The sequence below is a fragment of the Berghia stephanieae genome, chromosome 1, assembly GCF_034508935.2.
Source record: "Berghia stephanieae isolate SIO BIC M18660-M18661 chromosome 1, UCSD_Bste_1.3, whole genome shotgun sequence".
In the NCBI taxonomy this organism is placed as follows: Eukaryota; Metazoa; Mollusca; class Gastropoda; order Nudibranchia; family Aeolidiidae; genus Berghia; species Berghia stephanieae.
This window is the reverse complement of record NC_088360.1, coordinates 4511368-4534506: the sequence shown is the minus strand read 5'-3', so window position 1 is coordinate 4534506 and position 23139 is coordinate 4511368. Positions and strand designations below refer to the sequence as shown.

The window sequence follows — 23139 nt, the reverse complement described above, 5'->3', positions numbered from 1 at the left end:
GCCAAACGAATTCTGGCTCATATAAACAAAAAAAAACTTCCCCACCACACCACACCCTCTGCTCATTGTCACCCCGCGCAGGCAACGGGGGAAAGATGAAACGTGCCGATTTGACGCTACCTTCGCGGAGCGACGCACGAGTCGTCAAATATTAAATTCAAAACAAAAAGCAGTATGTGCTAAATTTTTAATTTTTATCAAAATTTTAAAATTGAAGTTTTTTGTTTGGTTGACATGCTAATCTACGGTAAATATAGGGCGGCACAAAACAACTTCGCTCTATTGACCGACCGCCAGTGTCCCTCGATATTCTTCTACATCGCCCGTTGATACAGTCAACGGGTGTGAGAAAAGAGGGTAGATAGATATATTATGACATCATCAAAAAGCGATGTAATCAAAGGTGGCGGATGATTGTGTAACCTCAAAAGCCCGGTGGACTGCGCTACAAGGCCGAACATTCGAGGGGATATGTGATTTGAGTGGGAGGTGCTTAATTGACTTTGCCGATGACCGACTGGTGGACGATTGATATTATAATTGTTTTTTTCAGCAGCCAGTTGGAAATGGGTAATTGTAAACATCTGATTGGCACTCCATGGATAGAAAGCAGTTTGGAGGTCATGGGGTGAAATTGCTGGAGAGGTGGAGTAAATTTGAAATGAATTGAAAGTAATTTGGGGCGTTGTCTAGGTGTCAAATAAGACTCTCGCAGACCGGTGATAAATCATTTTTTTTTGGCCGCAAATGCTACAGTAAACTTCTTTCTCTATCTTATTTTTGCTAAAAATATTTCAGAGTGGATATATAGGCGGATTCCATTTTGAATAACGGGCATTTAGAGCTATATTTTAAAGGAAAATTATTACGTTATTATTATTAGCAGGCATCTAGGCGATCACTATCGTATTATTACTAACAATCAATAATATTATTATAACTCTTATTATTACAATTCTTCTTCTTATTATTATTATTATCATCATCATCATCATCATCATCACCATCATCATCATCATCATCATCATCATCATCATCATCATCATCATCATCACCATCATCATCATCATCATCATCATCATCATCACCATCATCATCATCACCATCATCATCATCATCATCATCATCATCATCATCATCATCATCATCATCATCATCATCATCATTCTCACCATCATCATCATCATCATCATCAATAATAACTAATGATTTTTTTTTCTTCACTCAGATGAATGGTCATATTGAAAACAAGCATTGTCTCAATGCAAATGGCAAATGGACTCTGCCGAATAAGCTGTGAAAGGGCTCAAATGAGATATGTGGTTAAAAAACATTTCATGCAAACTGCTCCAGAATTAGCAAGTGATGTTCCACCAGTGAAAAAAAAAAGAAAACAGAACGTTGGTTGATTAATTAGATGCTGTTTCTGTGACATGTAACAATCAGCTGTTCCTTAAAATAATCGTGAGGTTTTACGTATGTTAATAAAAAGTATAAAAATGTGTTAAGATCTATACAAAGTTCAGAGGAATACTTATAACTTATCTTTACCTATGATTGTCAATTTATTTTAAAATAACAGTTCATTTTGATTATCTGATCATTAATCCTCTCCCACCCCCCACCCCCCCCCCCCCCCCCACTTCCCGTCCTTTTCAATGCGTTTATCACGATTTTTTATTGTCAAAAATGGATATTATTTATTTTTTACTATTTAATTATTATTATTATTATTTATTATATTTATTATTATTATTATTTTATATTATTTTATTATTATTATTATATTATTATTATTATTATTATTATTATTGTTATTATTATTATTATTATTATTATTATTATTATTATTATTATTATTATTATTATTTATTATTATTATTATTATTATTATTATTATTATTATTATTATTATTATTATTATATTATTATTATTATTATTATTATTATTATTATTATTATTATTATATTATTATTATTATTATTATTATTATTATTTATTATTATTATTATTATTTATTATTATTATTATTATTATTATTATTATTATTATTATTATTATTATTATTACTATTATTATTATTATTACTATGATTATTATTATTACTATGATTATTATTATTATTATTATTATTATTATTATTATTATTATTATTATTATTACTATTATTATTATTATTATTATTATTATTATTATTATTATTACTATTATTATTATTATTATTATTATTATTATTATTATTATTATTATTAATAATAATAATAATAATAATAATATTGTTATTATTACAGTGGTGATCAAGAGTAAGATAAATACACTGATATTATATGATTATTACTTGTATTAGTATTACATCGATATCACGTGTTTCAACTGATTCACAATGATCATTTCTGTTATCCACGATGCTTCGGTTGTTCAATAAGCAGACCATTTTCAACAAATTTCCATTTTAAATAGTATTAGCTATCTAGTCGGCCTCCTTTTTTTTGTCGCAGCACTGGAGAGAGAGAGAGAGAGAGAGAGAGAGAGAGAGAGAGAGAGAGAGAGAGAGAGAGAGAGTAAGTGTGTGTGTGTGTGTGTGTCTGTTGGTGTACATAAAACTAATTTATGCAACGTTTTACCACGAAATAATTTTCATTTTACCACCTCAGTTTGATCTCTAATCAGTTCTCTCTGACAATTGAACTTTGAACCTATAACTTTAACACAGCTACGTCATTTCATCTTCACGATTCGCACCTCATCGCGATATTCTTTTATGTTGACTCGTGGTACAGTCAACGGGGTTGAGAGAAGAAGATAGATATATTGAGTGACATCATCAAAAGCGATGTGATCAAAGCTGGCGGATGGTTGTGTAACATCAAAGACCAGTGACTGGTCTACAAGGCCTATCATGTTCGTGGGTATGTGTGATTTGAGTAGGAGGAGCTTTCTTGACTTTGCTGATGACAGACTGGTGGACAATTGAAATTAGAATTGTCCTTATTCAGCAGCCAATTGGAAATGGGCAATTGTAACAAGCTGATTGGACGCTCCATGGAAAGAAAGCAGTTTGAGGGACATGGAAGGAAAGTGCCGGAGAGCGTGGAGTGGGGAGGAGTAAATTATATTGAATGAATGATAGTAATTTGGGGCGTTGGGAAGTTAAATAAAACTCTTGGAGGCGATGAGTCAATTCTTTGGCCGCAAATGATTCAGTAAAATTTTTTATTCTTTCTTTCTTTCTATTTTTAATTCCTTTCTGTCAGGGGGACATATAGGCGAATTCCATTTTTTTAAAACGGGCATTTCGACAGCTATTTTAAAGAGAAATTATTGCGTTTTTCAAAATTAGCAGGCGTTTAGGTGATAGCCACTATATTATTTTCATGAAAATGATCATTATCATCATCATCATCATTATTATTATTATTATTATTATTATTATTATTATATAGTTTAGATCTATACAAACGTCAAAGGAATGCATATTACATATCTTTTCCTAAGAATTGTCAAATGTCATTACTAAAATCAGTTCGTTTTGATCATGTGATCAACAAACCCCTACAATTAGGTGATTTCGCATTTTTTTATTGCTGTCAAAAAAGGATATGGCTGTACAGGTGAGCGGATATCTCAACAATGCTTCATTACAAAACGACTTTGATTATATATTTCTACTCTGTGAATATTGATGATTATTGCAGTATTTCTCATTTATTTGAATAAACTCAGATAACTATGTAATTTTTGATTATATCGTTTGAAGTAATTAAAATTTCTGACCCATTTTTATGGTTATTTCCTATAAAATCTAATCCCAAATGATCTACTCAAATTATATCAAATAAAAGTATGTAAATCACTAGTTATGACTCTAAAATATCTTATTGCAACATCTAATAGCATCTTTACTACGTTACTTTGAACTTGAGAAAAAAATCATCAAAATAGGAAAAATTGCTCAGTCTCCCTTTCGGCACAGGCCGTGACTCGCCATCTGTTATGAACTAGCGTCCGGCAAAATTTACCTGTCGAACTAAAGTGAAAGCAGTAAACGGCTGTGCCCCACCCCCTCCCCAAAAAAGTTATTTGCTTACTTGCTATGTGAGAATCATATTTTAATGGAGTCCTTACCCCACCCCCTCCCCAAAAAAGTTATTTGCTTACTTGCTATGTGAGAATCATATTTTAATGGAGTCCTTATCAAGACACTGATAGGTTTTTCCCTACATCATTTGTTTAAATGGTCATATAAAAATGTACACACATCATACACACCCAGGAGGCGTTCCGCATCAAAATGTCTCTCTGATTCCCGATGCTCACGTTTGAGTTTCTTAAACTCTTTCTTTGTCAGTAAAGGGCTGGTAAAAGATGAAATAAATAAAAATAGATAAAATAAATAAGTAGCAAAAGCATATACATAGTAGAATGATCAATTGAAAGTCTAATTTTTTTTACTCCAAACTCTTATACTAATATGACTTACTTGACTTAGATGCCTTTCGCGTCTCGACCGAAAGATCGGGTCGCCTTGGCTGTTTCCAGTATTTCCTGTGTGAGGTGTCTCCAATATTGCCGGTCCTCTGCTAGGGTTCTCAGATTTTCAAGGTCCCCTGCCGTTATGAAACTAATGCTTTGTCCAAGTGTTGTGAGGTTTTTGTTTAGGATCACAGGGAGTGTTGTGATCGGTCTTCCTCTGAAAAGGTTCCCGTGTTTTTGGAAGTATCCCGACATGGCTTGGTTAGATGGTATATTTTTGTCCCTGCGTAGTATGTGACCGAAAAGTTGCCATCGTTGTTGTAAAATGTCAAGGGAGATTGGTCTTTCTTTTGTGATCTTATAGAGTGATTCATTTGAGATCTTTTTTGGGTATTTGATGTCCAGTACCCTTCTTAGCTGTGTGCGATGGAAGGCATCCAGATGTTCTTCTTCGGATTTTGTCAACGCCCAAGTGCCGCAGTTATACAGAAGTACCGGTTTTACAAGAGCACGGTACAGTTTCAGTTTGGTTTTTCTCTTTATTTTGTCACCTCTAATCCATACATTGGTGAGTTTACTGAGTGCGGCGTTTGATAGCTGTTTTCTTCTTTGTACATCCTAATATAGCTATAAAAAATAAATAGTGGTATGTAGAGCTAAAGATCTGAGAAAGTGTGTATGAAACAGAACAAGACAAAGCAGAGAGAAAAATACAAGAAAAAAAAGCCATCCCAAAATTTCAACCTGATATTTTGGGGATTTTTTTCTTGTATTTTTCTCTCTCATTTGTCTTACACCAGTGCCTGCTCCCCAATAAATCACATGCGTACAGCTCTGAAATGTAATGTCACATACTCTCAGTTTTAGAGACACAAAACACTATTGATATGCCGACTTAAAATAAAATGCTTTTATTTACTGAATTATCCCCACTAACTGCACCCTTTGTCTGCAATGACTACAGCCCCCATTGTTGCAAAACAAACATGATCACACAGCTTGGATGGTCTACCTTAGAAAACAGACGGAAAGAACAACGATTAACTCTCATGTTCAAAATTACAAACAAAGAAAAACCCACTCAAAAATCACTAAAACACCAAACTGCAAATTCAAATGTTTTCAAGTATTCATCCAGCACTATCAATGAATGGAATGCTCTTTCCAAATCATGTGTGAACATAACAGGTTTAAACACCTTCAAACGAAGATCATCAAACTACTTCAGCTTAAATTCCAAAAAAAGCCGCACCATTCAACAACTTGCTCCGCCCTCGAATACAAATACTCAGATTTGAGTCGACTTCAAGTAACATTCAGATTCAGAGACCCTGTGTTTAGAAAAATGCTGCAAGATGGAGCACTTTTATTTTATCATCCTAGTACATAGTGCAAATGTTAGCATCACCTATGTACCATACAAGTAAACAAAATTACAGCTATATATTACACTTTGAAGATCGATGTCTTTTGTTAGGTGTTACTCCCATAACAATGCAGTGGCCTAGTATATCTTTCTTCGTGTGTATTGTGCAACTGTTAGCTGACATCTCCCAACCACACAGTCCCCTTACTAATATGTTCCTTTTGCGCAACTGTTAGCTGACATCTCCCAACCACACAGTCCACTTACTAATATGTTCCTTTTGTGCAACTGTTAGCTGACATCTCCCAACCACACAGTCCCCTTACTAATATGTTCCTTTTGTGCAACTGTTAGCTGACATCTCCCAACCACACAGTCCACTTACTAATATGTTCCTTTTGTGCAACTGTTAGCTGACATCTCCCAACCACACAGTCCCCATACTAATATGTTCCTTTTGTGCAACTGTTAGCTGACATCTCCCTATTGCACAGTCCACTTACTAATATGTTCCTTTTGTGCAACTGTTAGCTGACATCTCCCAACCACACAGTCCACTTACTAATATGTTCCTTTTGTGCAACTGTTAGCTGACATCTCCCAACCACACAGTCCCCATACTAATATGTTCCTTTTGTGCAACTGTTAGCTGACATCTCCCTATTGCACAGTCCACTTACTAATATGTTCCTTTTGTGCAACTGTTAGCTGACATCTCCCTTTTGCACAGTCCACTTACTAATATGTTCCTTTTGTGCAACTGTTAGCTGACATTTCCCTACTGCACAGTCCACGTACTAATATCACTCTGTCCTGGCCTTTTATATAATAACACACATTTTCAGGCATTATGGCACGGTAAATTTTTAGAAATGAGAACTTTAAAAAATAATTTGTATGGTGCAAAACTTTAAATAAACAAGATACTAGGAACTTTACACATAGAATTAAAATAGAATGGACAAAATGACAAACACATTTTCAAAATTCCAAAAATCTTGAGCACTAAATATGCTTCAAGAGCTTTACAACAGCAACACTTAACATGTATGATGAGACATGATGCCTGTCAGGCGATATTTAAATTTGTTTCTTCTTCTTCTTCTTCTTCTTCTTCTTCGTCTTCTTCTTCTTCTTCTTCTTCTTCTTCTTCTTCTTCTTCTTCTTCTTCTTCTTCTTCTTCTTCTTCTTCTTCTTCTTTTTCTTCTTCTTCTTCTTCTTCTAACATTATTATTATTATTATTATTATTATTATTATTATTATTATTATTATTATTATTATTATTATTATTATTATTATTATCATTATTATTATTATTATTGCATTTTTAAAAAAAAGCTATAAACGATTACTAAAAGAATGTTATCCGTTTATCATTATAATTGTAAGAATAATTTGTTCAGAGAGATGTGATGACTAATAATGGCCAATGGCCTGAAATAAACACGTTAACAGCCATGCACTCCATTTCATATCACGTTTATATGAGTAATGATGAACTCATGTGAGTGGGTATGGAGTGTAATAATAAAATGCAACATGAAACGAAGGTTGAAAAACAGATGTACCATGGTTTAGATACCCAGTGCATGATGGAGCAGGAGAAAAGACTGGACTTAAATGACATAAGGCAAGGCCATAAAAAAAAATTAAAAATTTAATGAGCTTTTTTATATAGCACAATATCCACTAAACATGCTCAAAGCGTTTTACAAAGGGTCCCTGACCAACAGCAACACGTAACATGTCAAATGGGACACGGTGCCTGTTAGGTGATATTACATATTTTTCCGACAGAGACAATGCTGTTAACAGCCAGGTACTCATTTTACACCTGAGCGCGGTGAGAGAATGTGAGTAAAGATCCTTTTCCAATGACTCAACTATGCGCTGAGCGAGGCCCAAACCAAGAAACTTCCGATCCGAAACCGAGTGTCATACCAGAAGACCACATAGCCGCAAACATATTCTCTGTGATTAAAGAAGTTTGGAGGACAAGAATTATTAGAATATTTATTAAAAAGTATTGATCGTCTGTCACAGCTGATTGTGAGAGCAAAGTAAGTCCTTCATCGAAAGTATTTAGATTTATATTTTATTGAGAAATAATTCTCTTGCACTGAAATAGTGAGCAATAAGAGAAGATGCTTTTTTGAATAGTGTATTAGTGTCTTTCCAATAAAGGAACACAGACATTAGGGTAGCAATATGGTATCAATTCAATCTGCTATTATAAAATTGTTTATTCTGAATTATGCAGAGCATGCTACAAAGCGACTAATTAATAAAAGAAGGTGTTTTAATAAATACAATTTAAGCGTAAATTCAAAATGTAAAATAATGTACATTGCTTCTTTTTGTTGTTGACATTGAATCATATAGAGTAAAAAAAGTGAAAATCTTAGCCTTACCATTCAACCAAGAAATCCTGGAATTTGAATAAATCCAATGTTTTTTTCAACTGACTGTCAGAAAAATAATTCAAGACGTTGTCAGGTCTTTGAGAAACTTTGACAGAGGGGAAACCAAACATTGGCGATTTGTTTATATCCACGCCCAAATCATTAGTAGGATAGCATTGAGTTGTACCTGAAATATAAAAGTTCAAATTGTATGTGTACATCACAAGTATTATCCTTTAAAAAAAAGACAAATAAGATTTTAAATTTACAGTATGTTTTCCATTCAAAGGTTTATTTTAGGCAATTGCCAATATGAATCATGCATTTACAAATAATTTGTTTTGTTTTGTTTGTTTTTAAGGGTTTTACGGCGCTTTCAACACATTTAGGTTATATCAGGGCCAGTAAAAAGGAAGAAAATGGGATAGTAAAAAGTTCTAGAATTACAATTAAAGCACTCAAGAAAAGGTAAGACAAAGGGGAACTGGGAACAAAAAAGGATCAGATGTAGATTCCAAGAGCATACTTGTACTTAGTTTGAGATCATCAATAAGTCTCATCTGGACACAAGCACGGCCCCCACTAAGAGGAATACACTCAAATGCTTACATTATAAATTATAACAAATATAATAATACATAACAGAGAGATGATTTACAAGGAAAAAAATATCATCTCCCAAAACTATAACTATGCTTTTGACTGTTTCCCTCCCAGCCAGGACCCGACCAGGGCCAGGACAAAACCAAGTAATCTCATTCCAAGACAAAGACAGAAAGCAAGTTGGAAAACAGATATAGGGGGATAGAAGACACAATAAGTACCTCCCTGCCCACTATGGGAGGTAGGAACCCCACCCAGCATTTCCAAATAATTTCAAATCAATACAGGTAAAAGGAAACTAATTAAATAGATAAATAAATAAATAAACATGAATATAATCAATGAATAGACAAAAAATAAAGAAGATAAATGAGTAAATAAATAAATAAATAACCATAAAGATAATATATAAACACATGCGAATCATTTTTCAGGAATCAAAATAAATAAGATATATGTAAATAAGTCACTAAAATTGATTGAGAATCATTGCTGAGGATACCGTGCGCTCTATAAGAGTCTATTATTACAACTATTATTATTATTATTATTATTATTATTATTATTATTATTATTATTATTATAATTATTATTATTATTATAATTATTATTATTATTATTATTATTATTATGATCATTATTATTATTATTATTATTATTATTATATTATTATTATTATTATTATTATTATATTATTATTATTATTATTATTATTATTATTATTATTATGATCATTATTTATTATTATTATTATTATTATTATTATTATTATTATTATTATTATTATTATTATTATTATTATTATTATTATTATTATTATTATTATTATTATTATTATTATTCAAAAGATTCCAGTATAAAACAAGTGAATTTTTGACAATGGAACGTGGTAAGATTAATTGGTTCCACAACAGATATATGTAAAAATTACCCTCTTTCTTAAAATCGAAGGGTGGATCAATTTTTTCAGCCAAGAATGCTGAAAGATCCAATCTGTCAAGTGATTCAACACCCACATCTCCTGTGTTAAGGTTGTCTGTAAGAGAAAATGGTTGTAAACATTGTTTTTGATATACAACATCAAAGGTATAAAAGAAATATTGATGATGATGGTGATGATGATGATGATGATGATGATGATGATGATGATGATGATAGATGATGGAGGTGATAAGGATGACAATGATGATGGCAGTGATGATGATGATGATGATGATGATGATGATGATGATGATGATGATGATGATGATGATAGCAATGATGATCACGAATCCTCATCATGAATAATAAATTAGTGATTTTCGCCATTAATGATGAAAGAAATCAGCAGTCCAGTATTACATTATATGCTTATTTTCCAATACCATAATTGACTTTTGCAATATCATCAATCCTTAAACAATGCTGTTGTTGACAGTCCAACCCTTTAATCAAAGCCTTCAAGTCATGGATGTTGTCAACAAGGAATGTCCTATCTTTTGCTTTTACCATAGGCAACATGAAATTATCCATATCCATCAAGGGAAGGGCAGAAACAGTCTGAAAACAAAAATTCAATATTATAAAATATTCATAAAATGTCCACAACTATGATATGAAAACATTTTGTATGGAATTTGATAAAGAAATCATATATGAATCCAATTCACTACTGTCACCGCTTCTACATTGTGTTGATGTGGCTGATTTGGCTTGTAAATTTCTACAGGCTTGACAATTCAGAGCTACTATAAGTAGAGTATAAATTTCTAAAATCATAAGAGAGTTAGTTCCATATCTGAGCTACACTCGGAAAGAATGAATGCAGATGTGTGTTTGTCTGGGAGAAAGTTATTCTCTTTATATTTTTCCTTTATTATATTTGTTTCATATTATTTGCAATAATGGAGGAGAAATAAAAAGGAAACTCAAAATGACAGCTCTGGAAAGTGGAATAGAATGCTGTTTCATTTTTAAAAACGTGTTCCTTTTTGTATTGGAGTACACAGTGGCGGTTCTAGCCTATTTATAGTAGTGGGGCAAAGGTGATTCGGTCATATATATATATATATATATATATATATATATATATATATATATATATATATATATATATATATATATATATATATATATATATATATATATATATATATATATTTATATATATATAATATATATATATATATATATATATATATATTTTTTTTTTTTTTTTTTTTGTTCACCTTAAAAAAAAGAATATTTCAACACAAATAATCACATTCACAATGAAATGACAATACCAGTAGATTTTAATTATTCCAAACGTAATCAAAAAATGAATCACGAAAGAGAATACAACTAAAAAATAAAGCGACGAGACATAATGCGACAACACCTTGACAATACAAGTCCATTTCGTTCACTCGAAAAATTAAAGAGATGCTTTAATCCCTCAACGGCGAGATTAATATTTCTGTTATATTACTGGTTTTCAGTAGTACGTAGTAACTTTAAAGTTTTAATCGAGAAGCAACAACAGCGATATGACTCGAGTTTCATTCAGAGCTCAAATTGCATCATTTTTACTGCTCTCTTGGTGGTTAGAATGATTGTGCCGGTGGTGGTAGTGGTTGGAATATTGGTAGCGGTGGTGGTGGTGGAGGAGGAGGAGGAGGAAGAGGAAGAGGAGACGGTGAGGGAGGATGTAATTATGATAGTGGTTTTGGTGGTACTGTTGGTTAGAATGATAGTTGTGGAGACGATGACGGAAATTATATGATGATGTTGATATTGTTTTTATTGCTATTGTAGTACTTGTTGTTAATGTTAATGTTGTTGTTGTTGTTGTTGTTGTTGTTGTTGTTGTTGTTGTTAATGATGATGATGATTATGATGACAACGACGATGTCGTCGACAATGATGATTACTATACGATATTACAACGTTTATTCAATCTTAGGCTTTCGCCAATAAATCATACAATTTGATGACAACATACATGAAAGTGGAAAAAAATGATAAATGGAACCAAACAATAAACTGATACCATTAATAACCACAAAAAAAAAATCAAAAAACAATCGTAATCCCACCAATACGTACAATAATAATAATAATGATAATAATAATAATAATAATTATTATTATAATAATAATAATAATAATAATAATAATAATAATAATAATAATAATAATAATAATAATAATAATAATAATAATAATAATAATAATAATAATAATAATAACAAATGATAATAATAACAATAATAGTATTACCATCATCATTACTACCACCACCATCATTATTACGTTTGCAATCAGTTTTTTCTCGTTTTTTAAAAAAATTTGATACCTATAATAGACGAAAATTCCGGTGATTTTGTTAAAGGGTAGTTAAAATATCTAGGATTTTATTAATCCTGAAAATTACGATTTTAATTTTCCAATTTCAAGTGGGCAGGTCTGCTATGACAAGTATCAGTTCCATAGTCAAAAAAAAAAGACAAACAAAAACAAAGTTTATTTAATCTTAGGCTGTCGCCAATAATTCATACAATACAATTAAGACAAAACTATGCTACCAATCTCTCCTCATGCATTCGTTAGACTATGACAATAACGACCGTGTTATCTTTACTCCTTACCCAACCAACCCCTAGCTTCCCGCCTCTTCATCACGAACTATCTTATGTATGTATTAGCTACAGGACGGGCAAGTACGGAATCTGCCCACCCTTCCTTTAAACGTCTTTATTTCCTCTATAACTTAGAATTCAACTCTCTCTTTTCTCAGAAGAGTATTTCTCGTATACTAATTCAATTGTTGAGAAAACCAAACTGGTGGTTGTATTTTATACATTTATTTAGTCTTGACTTTTGAATAAAAATGTTTTGTTTTATTAAAGGAAATACAATAGAAAATTACATTGTTTTGCAAAATTATTTTGTCTGGCAATAAAAATACAGCGGTAATTACTTTAAGAATTGGAGAAAAAAGAACTAACAAATTAATTTGTTAAAGAAAAACAAAACCAAAAAAAAAAAAAATCAAATAAGAAAACAATTTTAATAAATGAGTTTTGAGAAGCACTAAGGAAAACGAGAAAAAAAATAATTTAAATGGATAAACAAATATATAAAAACAACACAAGTTAATACTAAATTGATATATTAGTAAATTAATAAATTAAATTCACTACTGAAACCTTCCCAATGTCATTACATCAATGGTACCAGCACAAGTAAGGCAATAAATAAGAAAAAGTACGTTTGCCAAAATCTCTATTTAATTTAGTGTTCACTGGTTTATAAGGTGGGCTCATTTGAATTAGCCCGACCTAGTACTAGAGAGGCCAGACAACAAAATCGGAGTTCACTGTCAGGCGACAAGACGATGAGATGACGATGTGGGCGGAGTGGAGTGGTTTGAGGGGTGGGGGGGGGGGGTTGATAAAAAGAACAGGCGCGTATCCTGGTTTATGTATTACGGGGTGCATGGTGATTCTCAATCTGTCAAAGATACACACAAATTGATTTCAGTACGAAGTATCAAGTTTAAGTACTAACTTATGAAATTATCTAATTTAAATTAGATTATTTCGGACCTGGTAATACGACATATAACTTGAAAAAACAGGCTGGTATTTGCCCACCCTGCCCATTATTACCAGCCGTCCCTGGGAGTACATTATTCATTTAGTTATTGTGGCCCAGCGTCAGATAGCTTTACAAAACGGATAAATGGTGCCATATACAAGACCTTAAATTTTATTGATCTATACGGTAATCTTCAGTAACAAATAAGTTAACTCTGTGTTAATGAAATTTAATTTCCGTCAAATCATAATTTATCTCATTCTTCATCAAATTCCAGACTTGGCTGTTTTCTTCATGAGAGCAATAACAGTGATTTGATTTTGATTACTATAAAGCCCTAGTCACATGACTATAGCTGCTCTCTTGGTAAAAGTTGGAAGTCATGACCTTAAAGTAAAATCACATCTCGCATGTAAATAATTAATTCCACATTTGATTTCAACTAACAGTACTTTTCAAAACAGACAAATTAAACAAAAATTAAAAAAAAACCAAAACATTCACAACAAGAAAAAACCCCAACGAATTTCAAAGATTTAATTATACCACTGATTAACTCTTTCAGTGCCATTGGCCGCACTGTGCGGCTGGAGCAGAATCTGTTCCTCTGGTCAATGGCTGCACAGTGCAGCTGGACTTGAAAGGCAAAAACGATAATGTGATCCAATCCGACTTTCTACAAAAGTACTATAAATTGAACCAATTGTATCATTTCTTTCATCAGAACATTCAATTGGCCCTGAGGGGGTATTTTAATTGAGATTTTGCGCCAAATTCGAATGTCGCATTGTCTTAGCTTGTCATTCTCATGCTGCCTCAATCAGGTGTCAGCCATTTTGTGACAGAAATGCGAATATAGCCTCAGCACTGAAAGAGTTAATCTATGCTTAATCGCTAAAACATTTTTCTGTGCATACTTATAATCTTATTTTAAAATAACTGTCTAAACGAATTCTTACAATTTACAGTTATGATCGGGTTTCAATCAAACATCACAGTATATTAATACATTGTCTTAAGACAGGGCTCTAAGGACAACAGCACGTAAGTTCCTCCTTCCCATTAATTGACACTCCATTAATTGTTTTATAATATTTACCTGTATCTTGCTTGTTTAATAAAGCAAGCATAACTCAACTATATCTATTCTAAAAATGAATGCATGCAAAGCAAAGCAAAAGAAAGGAGGAAAAAGAAGAAAAAACAAAACAAAACATCTTTTAAATCAAACTTTATAATGAGGTCTACGATGACCAACATTGTCCAAAGTTCTACAAAATCTCAGAGGAGAAGTATCCTATTTGGTACAAACAATATCATGACATTGCATTAACCAATAATTATAGCTTCTCTGCTGAACCATTACACAGATTCGAATTTCTGACAATATGTGATTAAGTGGAGGCAACATACCTTATTTACCAATGAAATTTTGAAATCCTCTTGTGGTCCATTATTGTAGGATGGAGCTACATATGGCTTCTTTTGATGACTGTCACTAAGGAAATTACAGATAAGATGGCTAGTCATTAAAAATATGCGGCAACGTAATTTAATTACCACATCTTTTTAAAAAGGTATTATTCACAACTTCATTACAATGAACTATATACAAGATAAGAGTTGAATCATGAAACACTATTTTTTTTTTCAGAAACTGAAACTAAAAAAAAAACATACTTAAATAGATCTTTCTCGGTCCACTGGGATTTGTCCGGTTTTAGAAGGGGATCTTCAGCAGGAAGAACATCTAGACTCTTCAATCGTGTTTTATTGACGAGGAGTTTCAGCAGGGACTGATGGAATGCATTCCACATAATTGGAGTCTCAAATTCATGACTTTCTGTCCAAACAGAAATAGGAATAATGAAGCTTATGGAATATTGAATGTTAATAAATGATTCACAATTGTTTATTCCTGCCATAACTACAGAAATAGGAATAATGAAGTTTATGGAATATTGAATGTTAATAAATGATACACAATTGTTTATTCCTGCCATAACTACAGAAATAGGAATAATGAAGTTTATGGAATATTGAATGTTAATAAATGATACACAATTGTTTATTCCTGCCATAACTACAGAAATAGGAATAATGAAGTTTATGGAATATTGAATGTTAATAGATGATACACAATTGTTTATTCCTGCCATAACTACAGAAATAGGAATAATGAAGTTTATGGAATATTGAATGTTAATAGATGATACACAATTGTTTATTCCTGTCATATCTAACATTTTTTAAATGGTTGTGACAGAATTTGTATCTGAACACAGATTTTGATACTGATTTTCCCAATAAGAAAACAGAGAAGCAGATCACAACACTAACAAAAAAGAAGGTATGCTTCATTTTCAGTGCCCACCATCTTGAATCAAATTTTGTGACAGCTAATTTTTCCTCCTGCCTATTGTTTCCTTATGGAACTATCCCTTGACAAGTAAATCACAATCAGTCTTCTTCCAATGTCATATTCAACACCTGATCTTAATGCATGTTTTGCTGAAACATTGATTGAAATCAAAAGATATAAATATCTTTTGCAATCTCAAAAGTTTTAATGAAAATTGTGAAAATCCAGAGGACAATAGTTTCCTTTTTAATGAACTTTATTTAATATAATATAATATTTAATTTAAAATGTTGACGTTTATATTCACATCAGATAAAAAAAAATTAATAAAGTACTCATTCTACATATTTCCAGATCAAGAAATAACTTACTTTCCTTATTTTCTATCCGTGTGAATGTTTCTGTCCTAGTTTTATAGAAACAAGAAGTTTTGCTTTCGGTTAGCTCTTCACCAAGGCAACATTTTATAATATCTGGATCTAAATGGATCTGTGAGTTGAAATCGGATTCAGGATAAGAACTTGGAATCACATCAGTTTCTAATGAGTTTGGCAGATCATCACTGAAAGTTGAAAGAATTAATTTAAGTTGGAATAATCACTTTACCATTTAACAATTATAATTTCCTGTTGCATAGGCATAAACTAAATAAAAAAATAACTTTTAAAAGCCAATTAATAGTTCTCAATGATAATTTCATTTGCAAACACTTATCACTTAATTCATTTATTAATGAGACTGGTATAATCACATCTTATTTAGATATCATCATATCATATTGTATAAGAGCTAACAGGCATTAAAAACTTTTAAATGATCTTTATGAAGTTTTCTTTAAAGAAGATCGAGATTCAGCATAAAAAATGATGCATATATCGATAACATCTGCTGAAGATAGATAACCAACATTCATTTAATGAATTTGACTATTTTTGGGGGTAATTTCTGGCAGACAATATTGATGAGATATTCAACTTTAGAGAACTTTAAAAATTAAGCAAATTATTCACTGTATATATATTACTAAAACATTGGACCTTTCAAATGCTTCAACTGTGATTGATACATCATGAATTAATGTACCAAATATGTCTCCTGTGGGACCAACGTCAACTTTTTCTTTTATGAGGTGAATCCCTGAAACAAAAAACAAAAAAAACAAAAAAAAACAAAACAAAAAAAACAACATAAAAACAACTATAATATTAGTTCATAATAATAATAATAATAATAATAATATATATATATATATATATATATATATATATATATATATATATATATATATATATTAGTTAATGAACTATTGATTAAAATCAGTATATCATAATTATATTGATAGAATACTTACAAATTAGTTTATTGGATTCCTACACACACAAAATAACATTGAAATTAATACTCAGTTTCACTGAATCAGATGGTTTGAATGAAGTAACCAAAATTTATGGGATTTATCGGGGGAAAAAATGCTGAAAGTAGGGCTCAAGCCTAGATTACTACGCTTGCATGGCAATGTGCCATTCATTATTAACTCAAAGTGGGGGATTAACTAGCCAGAAAACTCACTCAAGTGTCAGAACACAGAACGAAAGAGAGAGAGAGAGAGAGAGAGAGAGAGAGAGAGAGAGAGAGAGAGAGAGAGAAGGATAGAAAGATATATATATATATATATATATATATATATATATATATAGAGAGAGAGAGAGAGAGAGAGAGAGAGAGAGAGAGAGAGAGAGAGAGATGTAGAAAGAAAGGGAGAAAGAGGTGGACAGAGGCAGAAAGAACGAGACAGAGACTTGTCGTTATTAAAAAAATTATAATAGAAATAAAAAAAAGCTTGCATTATTTAATACAGTGCAGCCAGCTGGTTACCTATGGATTAAAAATGTCCATCTTACCATGGTGAGTTGATCGCAGATTCGGCATCTTTAAACGTTCTCTCCATGTTTGTAAGTGAGCTGGAACAGGTAATACAGCATTGTTCACGATTTCAGATTTTGACGAGCTTGCCTGTTAATATTTTCATATGAAATAAATTTCTTATAAACATTGAGATTATTTCCTAAGGAATAAAAATCAAACCAAATCAATACATATAATCTTCAAATGCTTAAAAATATGTAAATCCCGAATTGTGTCAAAATGAATTAAAATTCAATATTCCCTTTCTAAATTTACTCATATCTAACTGCACTTAATGCCGTAAAATGCAAATTCAATGGCAGTTTGTTTGTTTGTTGTTACAAATTCTGATAAAAAACAATATTACAATATAGAACCAAACAAACAAAAAAACAAAAATTAAAAAAAAAGACAAAAACAACCTCGACAAAGACAGAAAAAACAAACCAACAACCAGAAAACCTACCGTGAAGATGTTTTTCAGCGAGCTAGAAATCAAGCTTCCGAACGGATTTGAATTAATTGAATTAAAAAGTCTTATAATTTAATTTTAGATACTAAAATAAAAAATAGCAGCCTGACGTGAGCTGATAAAATTAAATTGACCCGATTCTGCAATTCTGTGTGGGAAAGGAGGAGAGAGGCTGATCAATAACATTTCTTCATTTCTGTCATTTCAAACTAAGAAAAATCGCAAAAAATTCCTTCAGTCTAAGATATCCCTTTTCAAAATATCAGATTGAAAATAATATGATACTGATACGGGAGGGAACATTAGTTCTTTAACTTTTATGAGAGACATAGGCAGTGACTTTCGAATACGAGCATAATAATAAAGTTATCTCTATCTAAGACTCGAACAATAGCCTACCATCATCAAACAACGACGACAAAAATTAACAAAACAAAACAAAAAAACCCATTAAGTTATTATTACAAAATTTTGATGGTTTAAAAAACAAATACCTGGGAATAAAAATCTAAGTCCAAAAAGTAAGGCATTCCTTTCGAAAACAGTGATAATAATTCGATAAGAGGATTAAGTTCGTCGTCTGCTAAGTTTCCATTTCATTGGTTATTGGTTAGTAGTAAGTTAGTCTATGTTTTGTTTTTGTTTGTAAACCAAAGCGGTCATTGGCAGGAAGTGGAAGAAAACAAGAAAATGTCGAGTTGGCTATTTTAAAGCCAAAAATGGATAAGATAACAATTCTGTGTACACATCTCCCAATGCGTTACGCATGACTATAAAAACAATTTAAAAAGGAAAGAGATGTATTGATCTGATCAGATACTTCTTCAAATGCCGGTATTTGCAACAATAATTTTATATACTCGTGTTTTTTTTTTGTTGGTTATTTATTTATTTCGCCAAAAAGAGAGCCTCTCCCCTTTCAACCCTTCCACCCCCCCCCCCCCCCCCCATTCCGTTGGAAGATAAGAAAGCAAGATTAATCAATTAATTAACTTCTTGAATTTGCTAGATGACCCCATCCATGTCAGGTCAAACTCGGTTTGTCCAATCTGGTACACAGTACCGTGACCCAACGCGAGGTCAAAACTGCCCAATTGAACTGACCCGAAAGAGGGCGCTCCCCAAAAATAAACGCTCTTTTCTTCTTCCATGCGCGCGCAAATCAATATCAACAACAAAAGTTATCAATAAGATCAATTTCTCGGTGTCTGGACTGTCATTATTCAGTGCTACTGTGAACTCATCTCACAGCTCTTCAATTCTTATTCTTCATCCCTGTCCATCGGGGACTTGAACGTGACATCTTCTTCTTGTCTGCTGCAGTCTTCGTGGTTGTTGCGGTACCTACACTTGACAAAAAGTAAGTCTTGATTGTGCGTTGATTTTTTCTTTCTCTTAATACCCTCCAAGACAAGTCAAGACGACTTTATCTTAAATTATATGTGTACTGGACTTGCATATCATCAGCCAGTAATTAATTGAATCAATTTGAGCAACCTTAGAAGTATTTTAGAAGACAAAAGGTGAGGTCAGGCACCGTCAGCTGTGCAGGCCTCTCCGCCACTAACTGCAAGGTTGAGGTCAACAGTTTACCATTAATTTAATTTGACATAATCTGTTGGTCAATACTTTGTCAACTTTAACATACTAATGACATAGATAGTTAGTTGGCCTTTAAGCTTTGTTAAATTTGTCTCAAAAATAGCAGTCTACTCCAAGTGAACAATTCGGTTTCCACAGACTCGATTTGTTGTGTTTTGGATTTGGTCACAATTCAATTCAATTCAAATGTTTATTTTAGGCAATTTCAATTGCATTAAACGTACAATAGAATTTCCAATTAACAAATCAATAAAATACAGGTAAAATCAATCATTGACCAAAGGAAACGAACAAAAAAAAAATTAAAATAGATAAGTAGACGTCTAGATTTAGATATAATATAAATATACGAATACTATCTAGACGAATGGGCCGTAAAAAATATATGAATAATATAAATAAATGAATAGAATAGACATGGATAAATAAATGAATTACACTCTCTTAACTATGTGACTATGTGCGCACCATAATATATAGCACAAGCAATTATTACAGTAATTCATTTTTCAGGAAACAAAATGAAAAGTAATAATCAATAACAATTTACTGGCAGCCTTCCCTGGGCTGGTGAGCTTTTCAGGGAGAGACAATGATTTCAAGGTCTGTAGGCTCCTGTCGAGTAGGAGACTAATCTAATGAATTCATTTATTTTTGGGAGACCTTCAGAAAGCTCCTTGTGATAAGGGAAACAACTCAAATATTCCCTAAACTAACCCTAAGAAAAAATAAAACCTAGTACCTTTAACTAATCCTAATAGGAAAAAAAAAATCCTCTGACCGCGAGCTAAACCTAATGGAAAAAAAAACAACCTAGGACTGTTTTCAGTACTTCACAAAACAAAATGGCGATGGAAAACTGAAACAATGGTCATATTAGGAAAGTTTAAACTTTCACTAATCTATCAAGGTTTGACAAATTGAATAAATAAATGCATGACAAAAGATCCATGATGAAAATACAAATTGAAAGAAATGCTAGTACAAGGAGCTTTCGAAAGGCCTACCAAATTTTTTCATCAATTTTGTCATTTCATTCTCAGGTTCTTGAAAATTTTACTTTTTATGTTACAATAATATTGAATTGCTTCTACTTCAATTTTAGAGATTGAAATTCATACGCATGTATGAAATTTATGAAATTGATTTATGTTTCACCTTTCCCTTGATCTATAGCTAAAGACTTACAAATTAAGAATCAGCAACGTCCTAGTCAAAACCGGCCACTTTGGGTTGAAGGACAACAGTAATATTAATAGTTTTTATTTTGCACTAGAGTTATGGTGGGTTTTCTCAAAGCGCAATACTCATAATGGGTCCTTACTAGGAAGGGGTGTTGAAGGGGTGTCACTGTCAAATAAACGAGGTAAAACGCCATTAAATTTTACTATCTAAAAAGACGCAATACTTTATTGGAATGATTGCGCTCTCAACATGAGTCGAGTCGTGAGGCGAATGAACATGGAAGTGAGGAGCACCATTAGTTTTACAGGGTGTCCAGCAAGGTCGTAAGGTCTTAAATTTGATCCCTTGGTCGTAAAGGTCGTAAATTCACATCCATGGTCATAAAAAAAGTCGTAAATTGAAGATTCAATGAATTTAAATTTTAAAAAGTTTATTGAAGAATTAAATCTGGCAGCACAAAATTACAAATGCAAAATATCAGTCAGACATAGTCTAACCATTGTAATGTCCCTTGCTGGTCATTTTGCTTCCCCACTGATGTTGGGAGACTCCTCTGATCAAGTCTCTGAGGTACTCTGACCCCATGTGACCTCACCACAAGATTAGACCATCCCTAACATTGGACAACCCCCCCCCCCCCCCCCCCCTTAAAATTTTTTTATTATTATTTAAAGCGACTGCTGCGCCTTATCCCTGGAGATGCCAATACTATTACTACAACTATGACTGCTACCACTACTACGACTGCTACTACCACCACCACTACTATTTCTACTACTACCACTTTTACCACTATTGCTACTGCTACTACCGTCCCCACCACACCGGCTACCCAATATTACTACTGCTTTATTAACACCACTAAAACTACCAATACTTCTTTGACCACTTTTTATATTACATGTTACATCTGGCATATCATGCGAGACATTTTAGAAAGAAAAATTATTCCTATTTAAGTTTGTCTCATAATTACAAACACACATATGCACATAATAAATTGTGAAAAAAATGTTATTAGAGTTATCGGAAATTGGTTGGTTGATGCTTAGGTAAATGTTATTTCAATTTCAATATCAATCTTGTTTACTGGGATATCAATATTCCTTCATGGAGTGCCGAAGCGATGATATCTATTGATGCCGTGACGGAGTGCGTGATTATATAAAAATTATTATTATTATGTTCATTGTAAATGGAAAAGCTGATGATCTGAATATTGAAAATAATCGTTAGTGGAGTGAGTGGGCCATAGATTTAAGTCTGGGGTTGAAATTGAGAATTATCATAAATTCTTAATTACCATGAGTATTATTATGTTTTTTTGCAAGAGCTAGAATAGGGTATGTGACCCTTCTTGGTGCAAATTAACATGTCCCCATTTAAATTTTATAATCAAGGGGGAAGGGAATCCTTCCCAGAAACTGAACAATTAACCAAAGCAAAAGTAAAAAAAAAAAGGAGGGGTACTGTGTGTCTGTGTGTGTGTGTGAGAGAGAAATGAGAGAATGTGTGTGTCTGTGTGTTGATATTGGAAAAAAAATATGAATGTGTGTGTGTGTGTGTGTGTGTGTGTGTGTTGATATTGGAAAAAAAACCCCGCAAAGGTTGTGAGGTGGATGTAATCTGAATAAACGTTCGTACTTAGTCTACGAATTTAACTTACTGTAAGTAGCCAAAATAAAGAAAAACAGTTAAGAACATTGTAAGTATTAAAAAAGAACTTATTTTGTGTTATATGGCTGATAATTTGCAAACTGTGATATAACATGCCATGATAATATTGTTAATACTTTAAAAAAAGAAAAGAATGAATGAACTCCCATCCACACAAACAAAGCAAAGATACTGTAGTCTCCATTAATGATGAGATGATTCATATAGGCTGAGAGGCCAAAATCGTAGACTCCCTAGACAAATAGTAATAATAATAATAATAAGATAAAGAACTGGACGGCTTTTTGAAAAGTAATGTGTCTAAGGCATAACATCATCAATAATAACGTGCACCAAGTAAAGTCTTACTCTTTCATATCTCTTATTTCAACTAGTTGCCTTCCCATTCCATGCACAGCGCCCCCCCCCCCCCCCCCCCCCCCTACATCTGACATGTTGAATGTTAACAGCATTGAATTTGAATCCATCATTCTTGTCCTGTCAACAGCATAGTGCACATTGTAAAATAAAGGGAGTAAAACTGACTCGGA

At 32.3% G+C, this 23139-nt stretch overlaps 2 protein-coding genes across 6 annotated transcripts in view; one reads left to right on the top strand and one right to left on the bottom strand.

Annotated features, from left to right (window-relative positions):
* LOC144966344 (uncharacterized) overlaps positions 1-23139 on the bottom strand; it is a 50337-nt gene that overhangs the window by 25794 nt on the left and 1404 nt on the right. For 2 of the 3 annotated variants that reach the window (XM_078902673.1, XM_078902681.1), the window contains exons 2-10: positions 17670-17781; positions 16806-16905; positions 16140-16330; positions 15087-15249; positions 14820-14904; positions 10211-10385; positions 9778-9882; positions 8253-8430; positions 4271-4356 (exon numbers count right to left, since the gene is read on the bottom strand). In XM_078902673.1, the coding sequence (XP_078758799.1) occupies positions 4271-4356; positions 8253-8430; positions 9778-9882; positions 10211-10385; positions 14820-14904; positions 15087-15249; positions 16140-16330; positions 16806-16905; positions 17670-17697 (1111 nt within the window). In that variant the 5' untranslated portion in view covers positions 17698-17781. Of the gene's footprint in view, positions 1-4270; positions 4357-8252; positions 8431-9777; positions 9883-10210; positions 10386-14819; positions 14905-15086; positions 15250-16139; positions 16331-16805; positions 16906-17119; positions 17271-17669; positions 17782-23139 lie in introns of those variants that run through there. The other variant, XM_078902685.1, reaches the window with a different exon arrangement.
* LOC144966369 (stathmin-like) overlaps positions 19228-23139 on the top strand; it is a 76688-nt gene continuing 72776 nt past the window's right edge. For 2 of the 3 annotated variants that reach the window (XM_078902770.1, XM_078902731.1), the window contains exon 1: positions 19247-19505. The gene's annotated coding sequence lies outside the window, so the exon portion shown is untranslated. Of the gene's footprint in view, positions 19506-23139 lie in introns of all 3 variants that reach the window. The other variant, XM_078902742.1, reaches the window with a different exon arrangement.